At 39.3% G+C, this 20,928-nt stretch overlaps 1 protein-coding gene across 2 annotated transcripts in view; it reads right to left on the bottom strand.

The window, feature by feature from the left end:
• Nucleotides 1-20,490, bottom strand: part of caln1 (calneuron 1) — a 50,430-nt gene extending 29,940 nt beyond the window's left edge. Inside the window, exons 1-3 of one of the 2 annotated variants that reach the window (XM_059514670.1) lie at nucleotides 19,757-20,490; nucleotides 8,501-8,625; nucleotides 3,044-3,187 (exon numbers count right to left, since the gene is read on the bottom strand). In XM_059514670.1, the coding sequence (XP_059370653.1) occupies nucleotides 3,044-3,187; nucleotides 8,501-8,618 (262 nt within the window). In that variant the 5' untranslated portion in view covers nucleotides 8,619-8,625; nucleotides 19,757-20,490. Of the gene's footprint in view, nucleotides 1-3,043; nucleotides 3,188-8,500; nucleotides 8,626-18,354; nucleotides 18,813-19,756 lie in introns of those variants that run through there. The other variant, XM_059514669.1, reaches the window with a different exon arrangement.
• Between the last annotated feature and the right edge of the window lie 438 nt (nucleotides 20,491-20,928).

Raw genomic sequence — 20,928 nt, 5'->3', positions numbered from 1 at the left:
ATAGACGTTCCCAGATCCTCCTTACAAGGTTCTGTGACTTTATTTCTATCAGACATCTAGAGAAGCTCTTATTGAGAATTAACAGAGGTTTAAATGTTGATACTTGATTCATTTGAAGTCACCATTGTGGTGGAAAGTGTTTGGTTTAGTTGGGATCTTGGTCCAGTTACTTCTTGTGTTCGCTTTCTCTTGCTGCTGTAACAGTGTATTTTAGACGCTGTTTTTGTGGTGAAGAAAGACAAATTTAAAAGAGCTCAGGTGTTATAAGCTCTTTGTTTGTGTTGGCTTTTCTATTGCTGATGTAACTTGTGTGTTATAAAACACTGTTATTGTGGCAAAGAGAGTTGAGATCAAACATACACATCTTGCTTGTAATGGTGACAAATTATAGTGAGATAAAATGTTAATGTATTGTTGCAACTATGGATTTACTTTTATGGATAGAAACCTTGTAGATAAAATAATGTACTTACTTTTAGAAAACAGAACATGTCGTCACAAACAGACATCAAGATTTTGGATATGCATCACATCAATGGTTACAATCAGAACAAAAAAGGCTGGAAAATCTAATCTAGCCTGTAGATTAGTTCTGCTGGCTTAGAGGAATGAAACTGAAGCAAATAACTTTGAGAATAAAAAGTAAAATAAAATAAACATGGCTAGATCCAGCAGTGTCTGGAGTCGACAATCTTTCATGTCCAGAAAGTGTAGTAGCTGAATCTTTATGAATATGAGTTACAATAAGAGCATCATATACACATGGATGCTCCTGTCAAAACTCACTGATATTATCAGATCTTCAAAGATCAAAAAAAAATTTTTTATAGACACTGTACAGGTCCTTCTCAAAAAATTAGCATATTGTGATAAAAGTTCATTATTTTCCATAATGTAATGATAAAAATTAAACTTTCATATTTTTTAGATTCATTGCACACCAACTGAAATATTTCAGGTCTTTTATTGTTTTAATACTGATGATTTTGGCATACAGCTCATGAAAACCCAAAATTCCTATCTCAAAAAATTAGCATATTTCATCCGACCAATAAAAGAAAAGTGTTTTTAATACAAAAAAAAGTCAACCTTCAAATAATTATGTTCAGTTATGCACTCAATACTTGGTCGGGAATCCTTTTGCAGAAATGACTGCTTCAATGCGGCGTGGCATGGAGGCAATCAGCCTGTGGCACTGCTGAGGTGTTATGGAGGCCCAGGATGCTTCGATAGCTGCCTTAAGCTCATCCATAGTGTTGGGTCTTGCGTCTCTCAACTTTCTCTTCACAATTCTCTATGGGGTTCAGGTCAGGAGAGTTGGCAGGCCAATTGAGCACAGTAATACCATGGTCAGTAAACCATTTACCAGTGGTTTTGGCACTGTGAGCAGGTGCCAGGTCGTGCTGAAAAACGAAATCTTCATCTCCATAAAGCTTTTCAGCAGATGGAAGCATGAGGTGCTCCAAAATCTCCTGATAACTAGCTGCATTGACCCTGCCCTTGATAAAACACAGTGGACCAACACCAGCAGCTGACATGGCAACCCAGACCATCACTGACTGTGGGTACTTGACACTGGACTTCAGGCATTTTGGCATTTCCTTCTCCCCAGTCTTCCTCCAGACTCTGGCACCTTGATTTCCGAATGACATGCAAAATTTGTCCAAAAGTCCAGTGCTGCTTCTCTGTAGCCCAGGTCAGGCGCTTCTGCTGCTGTTTCTGGTTCAAAAGTGGCTTGACCTGGGGAATGCGGCACCTGTAGCCCATTTCCTGCACACGCCTGTGCACGGTGGCTCTGGATGTTTCTACTCCAGACTCAGTCCACTGCTTCCGCAGGTCCCCCGAGGTCTGGAATCGGTCCTTCTCCACAATCTTCCTCAGGGTCCAGTCCCCTCTTCTCGTTGTGCAGTGTTTTTTGCCACACTTTTTCCTTCCCACAGACTTCCCACTGAGGTGCCTTGATACAGCACTCTGGGAACAGCCTGTTCATTCAGAAATTTCTTTCTGTGTCTTACCCTCTCGCTTGAGGGTGTCAATGATGGCCTTCTGGTCTGCAGTCTTACCCATGATTGCGGTTTCGAGTAATGAACCAGGCCGGGAGTTTTTAAAAGCCTCAGGAATATTTTGCAGGTGTTTAGAGTTAATTAGTTGATTCAGATGATTAGGTTAATAGCTCGTTTAGAGAACCTTTTCATGATATGCTAATTTTTTGAGATAGGAATTTTGGGTTTTCATGAGCTGTATGCCAAAATCATCAGTATTAAAACAATAAAAGACCTGAAATATTTCAGTTGGTGTGCAATGAATCTAAAATATATGAAAGTTTAATTTTTATCATTACATTATGGAAAATAATGAACTTTATCACAATATGCTAATTTTTTGAGAAGGACCTGTATATACACTATTCAGTAAGACACATTAAATAAGAGTAAAAAACAGTAAAAAACAGTAAAGACATTTAAAACGTTTAAAAATATTTCTATTTCAAGTAAATGCTGTTCTTTTGACCATTCAATTCATATTGAAATGAAAAATCTATCATATAATATATGCAATTCTGAATATTCAGATGATTTCTGAAGGATTATGTGACACTGAAGTAATGATGCTGAAAATACAAATTTGCATCACACGCATAAATTATATTTTAAAATATATTCAAATAGAAATGTTGATTTTAAATTGTAATAAAATTTCACAAAATGACTTTTCTACTGTATTTTTAATCAAATAAATGCATGAAAGACAATAGCGCTATAAAATCTCACAGACTCCAAACTTTCAAATGCTAGTGTATACAGTAGATAATGAATATAAATCATACTGAGAGTGAAAAAGAGTAATAAGAGTCTAGTGAGTCTATGTATGCGAGTCAGGTTTTTTGATATTCTGGGGACCAGCTAATAGATAATAAGCGTGCATGCTAAATACTGTCATTGAGGTATAAAAATATCATTTTAGCAATAAAATAACTAATAGAAGTCAATGTAAATTCTGATGACAGCAAAGCAAATGTGTGTTGGTGAGTAGAGGAACTTACCATCCATGTCCAGTCTCTGCATGATGATTGCCAGCTCCACTTCACTGGGCATGTACCCTAGTGAGCGCATGGCCATGCCAAGCTCCTGCTTGGAGATGAACCCATTGCCATCCCGATCCAGGACCCTGAACGCCTCCCGGATCTCTGCCAAGACAAACAAGTGTGCGGCTCAACACCTCAGGTGGCTTCCCATCATAAGACATCTCACTGGTCATCCTCCTCTGAGCAATGACAGCAGTGATTTGCCACCTTCTCTGCACCTGATATGACACCAGTGGCAACACACACTGCTGTGCTGTTTCTTTCCTCAAAACGCTTGTCAGATTCTTACTTTACTGTTCATTTTACTGCTGAAAACAGCACTAAATATCAGAATTTTTACCAACCACACAAACAGATCTTAAGGCCAGGCTTTTTCTTTTGATATCTGCTCTACAGAGGAGGACTCTGCCTCTGAAATGCATATAGATCTCGAATCGTGGAGACGAGGAGTTGGCTCCATCAAATGAATATTTTATAAACGATTCTTCAGTGAGGAGAAAACTTGTGGCCGCAAAGGATTGGTGTTTTAAAATAGAGCTCGAGTGTCACATCTCTGAAGAACACTATGGTTGCGCTCCATGCTCTAGCACACAGCAGTACATTGGGTAATTTTGCCTACGTATAACAGCATTTGAAGTTAAGCAACCTGGGAATTAGTACACAAGAAACAAAAGCTTTGACGATAAACTGCTCTATTCTCATCCATCTAAATCAAAACTTAAGACTGCACATTATCACAGCAACAAGTTATGCAGTTATGTCAGGGTCATTGCCTGTTTAAAATGATCCTTTTGATGAGAAAAAGCTATTTGAAAAATAGCATATGATTTTATTTAAAAAAAAAAAGAAAAAAAAGAAATAATAAAAGCTAAATGAATAATTATTTTGCCTTTTCTTTTTCTATGTATTCTGGACAGTGTAACTGAGTATAATATTTCTATTACAATAACTATTCTAAGTCATTGACCAATTCCATTATACACTAAATTAGGGTTCCAAAGTTCCTCTTTTTTTATTATTATTAATTATTTTTTCAATTATATTTCCAGTTGTTTCCAGACTAGGGATTTTTTTCGTTTTGTTTAATTTTATAATGAATTCAGAGAGTTCTGTTTGATTTCCTTTTTCAAATACTTTGTTGGGGTCATATATTCAGTTATTCATAAAAAAATAAAAAAATAAAAAATAAAAACATCAGCAGCAACTACATCTACAACATAATAATAATATAAGACCAACTGGTAAATTATAATAATTTTTATACATAAAAAAAGGTTTGTTAAGAAAAAAATTAATAAATTAAACAAATAAACAATTAATTAATAAAAAAAAATTAAAACAACCTACTGGTGAACTATAATTTCTCCTTATCCTGAACAGTGTGAATTTTTTTAAAACCATTTCCATTATGTTTTCCATTATGAAATTACTGACATTACAATAATGTTTTCAGACTGAGAATTTGTGAACATAATTTTATAGAGATGTATGGGTCTCATTTTTTTAATTGCTAGATTTAAATAACTTTCTAGAGTACAAAGATCTCCAATAACACCCTGAGATTGGATTACTTCTCAATGGATGATTCAATGCCCCTTCTCCCCTTAAGGAAACGATCTTGAAAAACAACTAGCTAGTGATATATACCATCCAAAGAATCCCAAAGCACTCCTCATTGAACAGATTGATGTTATCAGTCATCAAATCGTACTCTACAGAAGTGCTCATGAAAAAGCTATATCTAGTGAGACATTGGAATACTTTAGAACAAAGCATAACTATAAAAATCAATACTGACAAAAGAAACACACATTACTTTACATGATTTTTAAAACTCGATTAATTTCCGACACCTTTCCAGATGTGAAAATCATTTAAATTACCTTATATTTACAGTCAACTAGTGTTTAATAATCTGCAACTCAAACCAAATCAGGATCAGTCCTACATAACATTAAGCATTGTCAGGAGGACAACCATTACTTTTATACTGTCACAATTTCAGCCACACAAATGGCTTTTATATCAATAGCTATGGACATTTACACTGACAGTTATGTTTCAGAGCCAATTAAGAAAATCTGTCTTAGGAAAAGGAGGCTTGTAATTGTTATTCCACACAGACACACACATGCGAGAAGACTTTAGGAGCGCTGCAAAGTGTTTGCACAGTAAAGGCATTAGATTTGTTTTTGTATAGAGGCAAACTCATGAATATATGCATAAAGAGTCTGTTTGAACACAACCGTCCTCTCAATTCTGGCTATTTGTCTGACATGCACTGTTCACTTTAGAGATGAAAATGGCAGATGATGTAATAATCAATTATCAGATCTTCTACCTGAAGATACAATGAAATTATGCTAAGATAATAGAAATGTCTTTCTACAAATGTGCTCTTGATAAAAAGACAAAGACAAATTATTATTTAGCAGTTTGTGAGCATAATGCTCCTCTTAAAAGGGATAGTTCACCCAAAAATGAAAATGTATTCATTTACTCACCCTCAGGCCCCTGAAATGATGTTGGTTCACGAGCGAATCATTCTTTTGAACCAGTTCACCAAATGTGACTAAACCGCCTGAAACAGTTTTCGACTCAAAACTGGTCTATAAGTTACTCAATCAAAACTCACTTTCAGGTGTGCCTGACAGTCACTCTGACTGGAAAATGAGCCAAAGTCCTGATGTATATGATTCTATGATGCCGGTTTTTGCCAACTCATTCAGTGCTCCAGTTATTCCACCAAAACTGAGTAAACGGCTCCAACTCAGACAGAGGATCCAGTGATTTGCACTGACAGGAACCAAGCATTTCAATAAAGGGACAAAATGTGAGTTTTTATGGTTTTTCATTGTTTATCTAACAAGGTGAGCTGATGAAGACAAGTTTATGCTTTAAAAATGTTAAACATGCAGGTTTCACGTCATTATTAGGTGCAGTTTTCATTGCGTATACATTGTGTAATTGCACGATTATGTAAACAAACTGGCAAAACGGTTATTTGGACCAGTTTATTTACCTGAACTGTTCAAAAGAACCAGTTTCCATAAAAGAATCAGTCTTCCCTGTTTGCCAGAGGCTATATGTGACATTGGACCACAAAACCAGACATATGGGTCAATTTCTTTTAACTGAGATTAATACATAGGACAATATTTGACCGAGAAACAACTATTTGAAAATCTGGAATTTGAGGGTGCAAAAAAATTGAAATATTGAGAAATTGCCTTTAAAGTTGTTCAGATGGAGTTCTTAGCAATGCATCTACTAATCAAAAATTTAGTTTTGATATATTTATGGTAGGCAATTTACAAAACATCTTCATGCATGATCTTTACTTAAGGGGGTCATCGGATGCCTATTTTCCACAGTTTGATATGATTCTTTAGGGCAGGAGTCTCCATTCCTGCTCCTGAAGAGCTACTGCCCTGCAGATTTCAGCTCCAACCCCAATCAAACACACCTCAACCAACTAATCAAGGTGTTCAGGGCTACTTGATAATTACAGACAGGTGTGTTGGAGCAGGGTTGGAACTGAAGTCTTTTGGATGGTAGCTCTCCAGGAGGAGCGGTTGGAGATCCCTGCTTTAGGGTTTCAAAAAATTCAATGGTAGTGTAAAAAAACACCCTTTTACCCTGTCAAAAACAGCTCTGTTTACAGCAATCCATCTTGGATGGACTGAGGTTAACTATTAACCGCTAATTTTTATTTTGGTTAAACATCTGGGAAACCTTGCAAAAACTTTTTGCTGCAAATCAAATGCAGATTCAGTTAGATCTGTTCTGCATTTTAATACAGTAAGACTCCAGAAATCCCGCCGTTTCTCTAACACAAGAGGATCGCTGTGATTAAGACACTACAGAGTATTTGCTGACCCCTCCTGACACAATTAATACAACATCAGCAGGGCTCCAGCAGCTGCATTTCACAGTTTGAACTGTTTTGGAGCAAAACCAACAAAGTCAATGACTTGTAGCAGCTCTGTATATCTGCAGATGCCCCGCGGTGTTAATATGTCACTAAAGCATTCATTTTCAGGCCTCAAGGGTTCAATGTATTTCTACTCATGAGGATGGCAGCGTTAATTGATTAGCGTTCTCCTTCACTCACCCTGATTCATGATGAAGAGTGTTGGGGGGCACGTGTGTGGCTTTGATCATGCTTTTTATACAATTTCTGACTTTTGATTTATGATTCAATGCCTGATTTACATATGAAAACCAAAAACACTTTAGGGTTACACTCTGTAATAGCCTTCATTAAAACATTATTAATAAAAAATTATATAATTCTTAAGGGATCAATAATTCATTCTCAATCAAAAATGAATATACATGAGTACATAAATCAAAGTTACATGACTTAATGAATTTATTATTCATTAAACACATAGGTTATATAATATAATTCGTTTTTTTTTTTTGGTTTGCTTGTTTTGCCTTGTTCATAAATGTTAAATGCAAAAATGCAGAAATGTAAGTTACAGTGCTTACCCTCACACTGACTTTTTGAAGTGTGCATATATTTGTTCAGTTAAATTACTGTTGCTTTGGGTTTGCAGAAATATTTGGTTTATATAACTTTCCTCAAAAAAATCATTAACATGTTATCCCAAAACTCAAAATTGAATCCTGACATTTTTATGTCATTTTTTTTTAATTCACAGGGTTTTTTTTTTTTTTTGTGGTTTCTACCAAAGCATTACTGTCACCACCAAAAATGTGCTGTCACTACCGAAAAATTGGATGTTTTGTTAAAAATAAAGTATACAAAATAATCAACTAAGATGTTTTGAAGATATTTTTTGGTTCATGTACATTCAAACTAATGAATCCTTAACTTGGAAATCAGTATGATCAATTTTTACAAAGGAAAATTTAATTCAAAATACAACAAATCTAATAAATTACACTTGAAATATTGTTAAAAAAAGATTTGTCATGGATTCACCTCTGAGTTTTTTTTAGTAAAATAGCAAAACAATTTATTTACAATCTAGATGTAAGCAAAATCTTAATAGGTCAATATTGCCCTTCCAATTAAATTATTATTACTGTGTTTCGGTAGTGACAAATATTGGGAGGGGACATATATTCAAAAATTTATGTAAAAAGACACATTTTCTCAAGAAATGAGCAACTCTGACCTTTGCCAATTCTGTAGAACGGAATATTTACAAAGCCTTCAGAATCATTACAAAAATCTATTTATGAAAACAACTATACATATAAATAAAGAAAATGCATTCATTTTTGAGTGAACTATTCCTTTAATGAAAATTATTCTAAAGTGTCACTCAATGCTGAATGACCAACTGGAATTTTAAGTCCCACTCACAAAAAGTGGTAAAAAGTTTGACCTTAAATAAAGTGCATTGTATTTGTGTTAATGTCTGTAAGTACATTGCTCACCATCTAGTTCCTCCACGGAGATGTTGGCGAGCTGTTCACTATTGCTGTGTTCGGACAGTGAGCGACTCAAATAGTTCCCTTTGTACAGCAATCCTGCCGTCACATGGTGGAACGGCATCTTCTCCCTGAGAGACAGAGAGAGCAGAAGAGCACGGCAATGATTGACGCACATCAAGGTCCAAGATCAACATTAGACTATGACAGAGCATGCTTAAGTTGATTACATGAAAATGATCATTATTGTCCAAGGAGGGCTCTTCTGTTAACACTTTGTTCAGCAGACATCAATGTGCTTCCAATGTTCTGCTGCATTATTAAGTGAAGATATTGTTGTAAAAGAATACAAAGGCTGTTTATGTGCATATGAGGATTAAAGCTAATGAAATAAAATGGCAAGCTATTAAATCTAAAAGCGTATACTGGCCCTCTGAATTACCCTTGTGTTTGTGAACGTACGGGTGGAGTCTTAAGTGTCTATGAAAGCACAGTTATTGTTTACATGTCTTTAAGTGCCATTATAATCCTGCTGACACTTTCAGTTTCAACAATTAACAACTGTGTTTTCTCCTGTATAAACTAGTGGTCTTATAATATGGGTTTTATGATGGCTGATACCAATACCAAACACTGCTGTTCATAAGGATGGTATTGGAACTATATATTTTTTATTTATTTACAAAAATAATTATGCTCACCAAGGCTGCATTTATTTGATCATAAAATAATGAAATAATATTACAATTTAAAATAAATGTATAATATTATAATTATAATATATCTATTATAATATAATATATCTATTTGAATACATTGCAAAGTGTAATATATTTCTGTGATTGAAAACTTGATTTTCAGTAGGCATTAGTCTTCAGTGTCACATTTTCCTTCAGAAATCATTTTAATATGCTGATTTACTGCTCAAGAATCATTTATTATTATCAACAACTATTAAAACAGTTGTGCTGCTTAATATTTTTGTTTAATCTATGAAATATATATTGTAACAATATTTTATAATATATTTTTGTCATGTCCTTACTATCATGTTATCAACTTAATGTTAAAATATGAATTATATATATATATATATATATATATATATATATATATATATATATACAAAGTAAAGTTTTTTTTTCCTTTTATTTATTTGTTTATTTTTCTTACTATGTGATTTTTATAATATTAACCAAAAAAATCGTACACTTTGTTTTAGTGTCCTTGTTACATGTCACTTGTAATTTCTACAATGATAACAGTGAATTATGCATAATTTTAAGCAACTGACCATAAACCAAATGCTAATCATTTAGTTAGGACATGTTGTTAATAAATATTACTCAGTATTTAATTGCATAATTGCACTGTAACTGTTACAAACACGCCAGGTTCCACCTCCACTCATTCACAACGCACGCCCTTACCTGACTACTGAGCACTTCCACCTGACCCTCATCATCACCCAATCACATCTGCACTTTAAATACCACACACACGCACTCAGTCAGCGTCCGGTCTCATTCGCGACAAGGTCTTACTTGTATGTTAACTCTAAGGACTAACTCTTCCTCTACTTACCTCTCTCCAGCGATCCTCCGAAGATCAAAGTCTCCAACGTGCGTGTGTGTGGTACACCTCCCTCCTCTGACGTCTTCACCCAGCTATCACTGACCCATTCATCACACTACCCAAAACTACCCCCTCCTCTGCTTGTGCCTTAAATAAAACCATCTTTCTGTTACTCCTCAGCCTCCCGGGTATTCTGTAACAGAAGACCGGACCAAGCATGAGCCTTACGGACCCCTTTCAAGATCTGGTCGATGCACTCCGTAGGACACTCACTGCTCAACCTGCATCCCCAACACCAGCAAGCACTTCCGTCAACGATGCCAGCACTTCCTCACCTTCCGTTCATGCCAGTCCCATGGCCAGGCCGGCGCCCTACTCTGGTTCGGCGGAGGAGTGCAGCGGATTCCTCCTTCAATGCTCGCTGGTCCTGGAGATGCAACCGCACTTATATCCCACCAAGAGATCCAAGGTAGCATTTGTAATTTCTTAACTGCAAGGTAAAGCACTACTGTGGGCAGATTCTATATGGACTCAAAATAACCCAGTTATCCAGTCTTATTCCAGCTTCATCGTCCATTTCCGAGAAGTTTTTGGCAGACCAGCTTGGGACTTGTCAATTGGTGAGAAGCTGTATAATCTCAAACAGGGAAAAATGTCTGTCAATGAATATGCCCTTCAGTTTAGGACTCTAGCGGCCTCCAGTGGATGGAACGAACAGGCTTTACTGACTACCTACCGTTAGGGATTGGAACTTCGAGTGCAGTTGCATCTCGCTGCATACGAGGACACCATCGGGCTTAAATGATTCATCCAGCTTTCCATCCGCTTCGCCACCCGTATGCCGTCGTGCTTAGAAGAGCACCAGGGCCAGGCGTATTCCTCCACGCCACTCTGCCGACCAGAGGCCGTCAGCTCCCCAGAACCAGCCAACGAACCCATGCTAGTTGACTCATATCGACTCTCAATGGCTGAAAGACAAAGACGGTTGGCCCAGAATCTTTGCCTCTACTGTGCAGCCCCGGGGCATGCCATCACTGTATGCCCCGTCCGTCCTCCTCGTCCCATGGTGAGTGCCATTCTCCCTTCAAAATACAAAATGAAACCACTCACCACTGTTGTGACACTTACTGCCGCTGACATCTCTCTTCCAGTTTCCGCCCTCCTCGATTCTGGGTCAGCCGGCAACTTCATCTCCGGCGCTCTCTGCCGCCAACTCAAACTCGCTACCACGGCAACGCCGTCAGCCTACAAACTCCACACTATTACCGGGCCGTTGAGTAGAAGATGTATACGTCATAGTGTGGGTCCCATTTCCCTCCAAACTTGACTACTCCACCGCGAGGAGATCCATCTGCTGGTTCTGGAGGAATACACCGCTGACATCATTCTAGGGCGCCCGTGGTTTGAGCAGCACAATCCTGTCATCTCCTGGAAAACAGGCGAAGTCCTGAAGTGGGGCGATGCCTGTTTCAAGAGCTGCATCTCATGTTGTCCAGTCCCAGCCAAACCTTCCCCTGAACCTCTTCCAGTTTATTCTACCTCAATAGAGAGCCCAGTGGAAAACCAATCCATTTTCATCCCTACCTGCTACGCCCCCTCATATACTCCCGGAGCCTAGCAGAACATCGATGCCACGTTGCGGGGGTCCTGCAATGCCTGAGGGCCTTTCAGCTCTACCTCAAGGCCAAGAAATGCTCTTTCCATCAGCCCTCAGTGCAGTTCCTTGGGTACAACATCAGCAGCAGTGGCATCCGGATGGACAAGGGGAAGGTTAATGTTGTCAGAGATTGGCCCACTCCTACCACCATCAAAGAACTACAACGATTCCTTGGCTTTGCCAATTTCTATAGACGGTTCATTCAAAACTTCAGTACCATCACCAGCCCTCTCACCAGTCTCCTCCGTAATAAACCCAAATCTCTCTCCTGGACTCCTGCCGCCACAGAGGCCTTCCCCACCCTCAAAGAGGCCTTTACGACCACTCCTGGTCCATCCTGACCCCGACCAACCCTTCGTCATTGAAGTCGACGCCTCAACTAACGGAGTAGGAGTGGTCCTATCTCAGCAGCGGGGGAATCCCAGTCGCCTCCACCCATGCGCCTTCTTCTCCCGTAAACTCAACCCAGCGGAGGTAAACTATGACACTGGCAACCGGGAGCTGTTGGCCATCAAGTTGGCCTTGGAAGAATGGAGGCATTGGCTGGAGGGAGCCAAACACCCCTTTCTGATTCTCACAGATCACAAAAACCTGGAGTATCTTCGAGTTGCCAAGAGGTTAAACCCAAGACAAGCCCGCTGGGCGTTATTCTTCACCCGCTTCCAATTGACCATCTCCTATCGCCCAGGGGTAAAGAACGTAAAGGCTGACGCCCTGTCCCGGTGTCACGCCCCTGAAAGGGAATCTCGAAGAACCCGAAACCATTCTCCCTGAAAAGGTCATCATCTGCCCCATTACCTGGTCCGCCGAGACCCTTCCGCCAACCGATCCTGCTACAAACACCCCGCCGGGTTGCCCACCGGGACATCAATATATTCTCAGGACACGGCACACTCCACTCATTCACTCCGCTCCCACATCTCTTGGCACTGGTCACCCGGGGGTCAAAGAAACCCTCTCGTTGCTTAAAGAACGCTTCTGGTGGCCCAACATGGCCTTGGATGTCAGGAGGTACGTGAACGGATGTACTAACTGCGCCATATCTAAGAGCCCTCGCCATCTTCCATCAGGCAAGCTCCATCCTCTGCCCGTTCCCAATCGCCCGTGGTAAAACCTAGGGGTGGATTTCATTACTGATCTTCCTCCATATAATAATACCTGCATTCTTGTCATGGTGGATAGATTTTTTTAAATCATGTCGTCTTCTCCCCCTGAAAGGTCTACCCACGGCCATGGAAACGGCCGAGTTATTATTTAACCATGTCTTCAGGTACTTCGGCATCCCAGAGGATATCGTCTTGGACAGATGTCCTCAGTTCATCTCCGGGGTATGGAAGGCTTTCCACTCACTCTTAGGTGTGGCCATCAGTTTCTCCTCCGGATACCATCCCCAGTCGAACGGGCAGACGGAGAGGAAGGTCCAGGAGATTGGACGCTTCCTCCGTACCTTCTGTCACGGCCACCAGAACTCTTGGAACCAGTTCCTTGGGTGGGCCGAGTACACACAAAACTCCCTTCGACAACCTACCACCGGACTCACTCCATTCAAGTGCGTACTCGGCTAACAACCTCCTCCATTCCCCTGGTCAGGTGAACCCTCGGATGTCCCCGCCATCAACTGCTGGTTCCGGGAGAGCGAGAGGGTTTGGGACGCGGCACACCAACAACTCCAGCGGGCCTTACGCAGATGTAGAACGACAGCCGACCTTCGCCGATCTGAGGCCCCAACTTACCAACCCGGTCAGAAGGTCTTGCTGTCCACCCGGGACATCTGCCTGCGCCTGCCTGCGCCTGCCCTGCCGCAAGCTAAGTCCCAGATCCATTGGCCCATTCACTATCCTTCAGCAGATCAATCCGGTCACTTATAAACTCCAATTACCCCCTGAGTACCGGATTCACCCCAGTTTTCATGTGTCTCTCCTAAAACCTCACCATCCCTCTGTCTCTCCTTCCACAGAACCTGGCGAAACCGAAGCCCCCACCCTCCACTCCTCCTAGTAGACGGTGCGGCCTATGAAGTTAGAGACATCCTGGACTCCCGGCGGCGTGGTGGACAACTAGTGGACTGGGAAGGATATGGTCCAGAGGAATGTTCATGGGTCCCACGCAACGACATTCTGGATCCTAACTTACTTGACACCTTCCACTCCAATCATCCTGACCGACCAGCTCCCAGGGGAAGAGGACATCCACCACGTCGTTGGGGTCCTCGGCCCTCAGGAGCGGGCCGTGGGGAGGGGGATACTGTTACAAACACGCCAGGTTCCATCTCCACTCATTCACAACGCACGCCCTCACCTGAGTACTGAGCACTTCCACCTGACCCTCATCATCACCCAATCACATCTGCACTATAAATACCACACACACGCACTCAGTGTCCGGTCTCGTTTGCGACAAGGTCTTACCTGTATGCTAACTCTAAGGACTAACTCTTCCTCTACTTACCTCTCTCCAGCGATCCTCCGAAGATCAAAGTCTCCATCGTGCGTGTGTGTGGTACACCTCCCTCCTCTGAAGTCTTCACCCAGCTATCACGGACCCATTCATCACTCTACCCAACACTACCTGCTCCTCTGCTTGTGCCTTAAATAAAACCATCTTTCTGTTACTCCTCAGCCTCCCGGGTATTCTGTAACAGTAACAAGGACACCATAAAATAAAGTGCAACCAAAACATTTGAATAAAAAAAAAAAAAAAATCAGTAATTAAATTATTTATTCTAAAATAAAGATGGATTAGATTATGTATATGAAACAATGTATAATGACCATTTCTGTTCATCAGTCATACACAGGTCAATATGATAATTGCTGCATAATGGACAGTATATTGATCCTATCACTAATATAAACTGAATAATTCTGCAAACTCAAAGCAGCAGTCATTTAACTAAACAAATGTATGCAGAGTTCAAGAAGTCACCATAGCAATAACCACAAATCAAACTGGAATGGCTCTTTATATGGAAATCTCTCATTTCTCAGATGTCATGGTTAGCATAAGCAGAAATCTCTATTAATTATTCAGCACAGTTACAGCCATGGGAATCATTTTAATACAATGGCGTCAGATAGAGATGTGAGTTTCTCTCAGTAATTGGGCTCTGTGAAGTGAGTGCCTTTCGTAAACGTGAGTTTTAAAAACGGGCTTGTGTGTCAAAAGCTCACTCAAAATGCACAGCACTCCACATCCTGCAGGCCGCTTCATAGATCAAGATGGGCTCTGTGTGTATCAAGTACTCCCACAAACAAACCCACAGAGGGCTTTACTGTAGTTCCTGGCTCAAGGCTCATGTATAAAAGTATCAAATCTTACTGACCCCAGATGTATACTCAATAAAATAAGTGAGTAGTAGACCTTACAAATCTCTCTCTTGTCTGTCATGTTATGCTGATTTACTCAGATTTACTCCCTTCAGCAGAGCTAAAAGTAGCCTTTCCTTCAGACTGTGACGCTGAACTGCTGGTGTCCTGTACAGGAACTTAAAGCTCTTGTGGGGACAATGTGGTCACCCAGCAGGTTAAATACCACCAGACCGTCAGCAGAGAGCAAGAGAGAGAAAGAAAAGCCACTTGAAGCAGCAGAAAGCATGAAGGGGCAGGAGGTTCCAGATCACAGACTACGCTTTGGGAATGAGCCCACAGTCACAGTATGTGCTTGGCTTCAGCCAGTTACCAAATCAGAGTAAAACACATACAGCTTGAGCTCGTAGTAGCAGTCTGCTGAAGGACATGTCCCATGATGGATAGCACACCCTTGTAAAATATGGATGCTGCCTTTGGAAGAATGAAGGAGACTGGGGGTTGCTTTAATGGGGCAGTTGATTGGGATGTGCAAAGCCTTTAATTGCCTGAGAGTAGCTAAACATCTCTCTGGTTCAAGTCCAGAATGTCTCTATCAAATATGGAGATGTAAATGCCTTCGTTTTTATTAGATCTTTAGATTAAAGCATGCAACACTTGGGCTACAGCACAAAGAATCCGTAATTAATAAAAAAAAAATAGAATGTTCGAAAGAGTAGAATTGATTTTAAATAAAAAATGTTTTATTTATTTTTTATCTTTTGATCAATTTAATTAGGAAAGAAATCTTACTGACCCTTTAAACTGTAATTTATAATAAAAACAAACGTGCATTCTTTTCTTCAGCTGAGTTTTCTTTAATCTACCATAAAGCTTAATGTCTGAAATGATTAATAAAAGTGAAAGATTATAATTAGCCTTTGGTGGAATGTTTCACACCAATGAATTAATGTCTGTAATTATTTTTCAAAGTGAAAGCTCATTAATACCAAATATTTAGCTTTTTATTCCTCCATCTTTACAGGGTACTGTGTGAAGGGCTATAAAGCACCATATGTCAACACTTTGCACAAGTAGAGCTGAATTGGCCAAATAAATCATCGTCCCCGAAAGGGAAAAAGCACAGATGAACTGTTTATGTAGGCAATTTTAATTAAGGTAATTATCACAGTGCCTCCAGGTTCATTAGCATTCAAATCAACTTCTTGTTTTCTAATGGTCCCACTTTGTTGATGGTTGATGTATACTTTGCTCCTTTAAAATAGCTCGCTAAATGACTCATAAATCTTGCTATACATGCAATTAATTTTTTTTTTTTTACCGGCTACACACATCACAATAATAAATACACATTTTAAATGGTATAGGAACTTAGTGAGGAAAATGAACTTTTCTGTCCAAAACAGCTGTTTGTCTGCAAATAAATATATCTATGCATTTTTTATTACTGTATATATCCAAACCCAGAAACCCTGGGGCTAAGCCTGACAGTCTGAGTATGTCCAAGGGGAAAGCACGACTAATTTACCTGCCATGCTTTTCACATGATAAACTGCCAAGTGTAAATGACAACTGCATAAAGCCAAAGGGACTGCAACTGGCAAAAAAAAGTATATTAAAAAAAATGCATCAGTTAATCTGGTACATTTTAAGATACTCTGTAGTTTGCTTTAATAATAGAAATGTAGATGGGTAGTTGACCAATAACACATATGTAAACATTTAGATTTTACGTTAGAATTCACATAATTTTATACATATAAAGTCTAGATTTCTAATATTATATTATATTATACACTATTCAAAAGCTTGGGGTCAGTTAAAAAGAAGAAGAATTCATCATTTAATTCACAAAACATTTTTGATAGTTTGATAACTTAAATATATATAATTTCTTTGTAATTACTTTTGAAATTTACTAGGAATTTCTGAGTGAAAACTGTTTCTGCGCCATTTTTCTTCAGTGAAAGATGCATACAATTGATCAAAAGTGAAATTGAAGACATTTCTAATGTTGCAGATGACTTCTATTTCAAAAACCAATGCCGTTCATTTAAACTTTCTATTCATCAAAGAATGCTGAAATAAAAATGTATAAAAATGTACAGCTACACAAAATATTAGAACTGTTTTCAACATTCATAATAATAAAACATGGTTCTTGAGCAACAAATCAGCTTTTTAGATTGATTCCTGAGGAATCGTGTGACACTGAATACTGGAGTAATGATGCTGAATATTCAGCTTTGATCACAGAAATAAATCAGGTTTTAAAATATAGATTAAAATAGATTTAAATTGTAGTAATATTTTACAGTTTTTACTACATTTTTGATCAAATAAATGCAGCCTTGGTGAGCATAAGAGACTTTTCAAAAACAAAACAAAAAATACAGAAAAATTTACATCAGTTTAAATACATATTAAATTAATATTAACAAAAATTGCTGATCAGTTGGCATACCGCTCACTTAAATAGTCCTCGATAAAAGCACAAATGTTCAGTGTGGTCGCAAGGTCATAAAACTGGCATTTATAATGATTATACATTATAAATGATAGTTTTAGGTGCAGTACAGCATATCACATTATAGGACACTGTTTGACATGTAAAGTCAACTATTCATTACAAACAGACTGTTCTGTTCTGGAGGCATAATAATCTGGACATAAAGAGTGTAACTAAGTGGTGGAGGCAAAATTGATCACAACGTGTTCAACTGAGGGCAAAACTTTCCAATCCAGTAATGCCACATCATATTCTATGTTTCCTAGGAAACAGCCATCGAATTGCAATTAAAAATCAAAAACACAAGCATAAAATGCATTTCTTAAATACCATAACAAGATAGATGAACTCATTAATTAATAAAAAACTGCACTCAGCCATATCTTCCTGTTCACAAGAGTCAAACCCATTAAGTGAACAAGAAGAGCTCTGCATCCTTTAATTAAATCACAGGGCACAGTGTTTCACAAAGACACCGCAAAAAACAGTCCAGTGTCAAAATGTCATTCCACATCATGTCAGAATAATTCAATCTAAACCTCTTACAAAGGCAACCTCCGGTTCGATGGACAGACTCGAGCATAAGTACATTCCAAGTTATTAAAATCAATACAAATCAAGCAAGTGATCACACACATACCGAAACAGAAGTATCAAAGCAGAACATCTCTCCAGTCTCATTAAACCAAAAGCAGGTTTAACATTAAAATCAAAGCACATACCACCAAAAAAATTGCTTTAAACACATTCCCTACATGCCAAAGTGTGAAAGCAGCAAGATCCCGGGATGGCAGCGGTGATCCCTGTTGCTTACCCGTATGGATCATACTCTACAGGATGCTCAAGCACAACAGGCTCTGTCCCAGGACTGTTCGGGACGCAAGGACCCTCTCCTTCAGACCCCTCTGCCCGAGGGTCCGGATCCAGATCGGTGACCTCCATCTGACGGCACACTCCAGGCTCAGAGCACAACAGAGCCACAGCCTGACTACGTCCCAGCGCTGGTCCTCTCCCCGAGAAGCATAGAGTGCCCAGAAACCGCTGGTTAAAATGTCAGCAGCCCGGAGCAGGTAGTAAGTCATTCATGTGTTCATTCATCCCTTCAGCCGGTCAGCATCTCCCTCATGTCACACTCTGGTGTCATCGGTGGGCTCATAATAACAGTGGCTCGGTGACATAAGTAGTCTTGCCTCTGCAGCTCCGTTGAGAGCGCACACACACTCACACACACACAGCTGACCAGCCCCCCGGACCGGACCGCACCACCGCTCCTGCTCTCTCACACTGCACACGCTCCTCCAGGTCCTCTAGTCATTAGCATGTCCATCACTTTTTTCCCTGAAGGGGGTGTTGGCTGGGCACCACCTGACTTGTCAAATGAGACTAAGGTAAAAAATTTGCTCGGAAACTGCCATCTGCATGCCAACGATGAATTATACATGTTGTTTGTGTTTTGCACAGCTTTTGTGAATAGACAAAATAATAAGTAACAATATTAATAGCAGCAATAATAATGATTCATAATTTTAAATAAATATTTAAGATAAGGCATCCTTTCAATTACGGAGCTATAACAAATAATAATATTAATGATAATATTAATTATTATTTTTATTGCAGACATCCACAAAAAAAGAAAAAACATAGCAACAACTGCAGCAGTAATAATAATTATTTTAAAATAAAATGAAATCCTTAAAAGAAAACAGCAAATTATTATTATTACTATTAATGAAATAAATAATAGTAAAACATACTTAAAGGTAAACAGCAAATTATTATTACTTCTAATAAACTAGACGAATTAAAATATTATTATTATTAATAATAATAATAATAATAATTGCTTAATACTAAAAACAAAAAGACATCATACATTTCTGTCATTTATTATTATTATTATTATTAATGATAATAATAATAATAATATCAGCAGCATCATGGTTTACAATGTTTTATTAAATTAAATGATGGATGTTTAAAATCAGTAAAAAAGATTAATAATGTAACACGCCATGATGAAAGTCGAGTTGTACATGACAGTACATAAATCATCAACCTTCCGTTTGACCGATCAGTCCGTATAAAACAACAGGTGCGAAAGTGTAGAAAATGTAGGCTGCAGCTTCTGAAATCATGCTGTCCATCAAAGCCTTCATGCCACTCAAATTCACTTCGAACATTTGATTTATAAACTCTCAAACACAAGCTCCTACCTTCAGTGGTGATGATGGGCGATCTCTGGAAGTGATCCCTCAGATCCCGACGGGCTGATGATCCGAGCCGATGTCGCTGCAGGATCCAGATTATCCCGCTGCTGAAATCTGGATCATGGATTGTCGCTGAATTGTGAGGAAATTCTCCAGATCTCATTCGCGATTATAGTACGCAATATTATTTTTGGTGCGAATAGCAGTGGAGAGTGGTCCTTATCCTGATCGTTATCCGAAAAAAAACCGTCCGACTTCCAGGCAAAAGCAATAAAACCAGTTGTACTTTTCCTCCAACTCCAATCAGCTCTAATGAACCTCTGGATTCTTCAGTAGCCTACTTCCATGATCTAAAGGCGAATTCCAGCTCATAATTCCCGAGTTTGATTGATTCACATCGCAAAAAGCTGCTGATAGATTTCGACTGCCACACACACACACGCGAGCCTCATAAAAACAATCAATAAACATCGCTGTCAAATCAGCAGTCCAGCTGGATATCCACGAGCTGTTGGTGGGCATTAACGGTCACAAAACAATAAATAGCAGGTTCCTTTGAGAAAGAAGCAGAGAGATTCCTCACATTGCATGAATTAACCCATAACACACTGAGTGAGTGAGTGAGCGCTGCTGGAGCCATTAGTCAGCGGGTCCAGCCTTCAGCTCTTCTGTCATTCATCCGCAGGTGAGTGCAGGACCAGGTGCAGTCCTTAGAGAACATCACTCCATCATCAGCGATGCAACCTCTCTGCTATATTTACATACTGTACAAGGAAAGTACTTCTTCATTGACTTTCAAGCAGACAACAAAGCCCTAAATCAATCAATCCATCCATCCATCTATCCATCCAAACATCATCTGCCCACCCATTCATCCATCAATCAGTCCATCCACCTATCCACCCATCCTTTCCCCATCTGACCATCAGCTCAGCTCATCAATCCATCCATCCACCCACCCTTCCATCAGCTCAGCCACCACCCATTCAACCATCCATCCATCACCCTTATTCATCCATCTATCAGTCTATCTATCCATCATTATCCACCCATTTATCCATCCATCACCCCATTCATTCACCCATCTATCATTACCTATCCATCCTTCCATCCACCCATCTATCCATCTATGACCCCATTCATTCACCCATCTATTATCACCCATCTATTATCACCCA

This window comes from Carassius carassius, chromosome 28 (assembly GCF_963082965.1).
Source record: "Carassius carassius chromosome 28, fCarCar2.1, whole genome shotgun sequence".
Classification (NCBI taxonomy): domain Eukaryota; kingdom Metazoa; phylum Chordata; class Actinopteri; order Cypriniformes; family Cyprinidae; genus Carassius; species Carassius carassius.
Note: the sequence above shows the minus strand (reverse complement) of the source record. Positions and strands in the feature narration are given on the sequence as shown.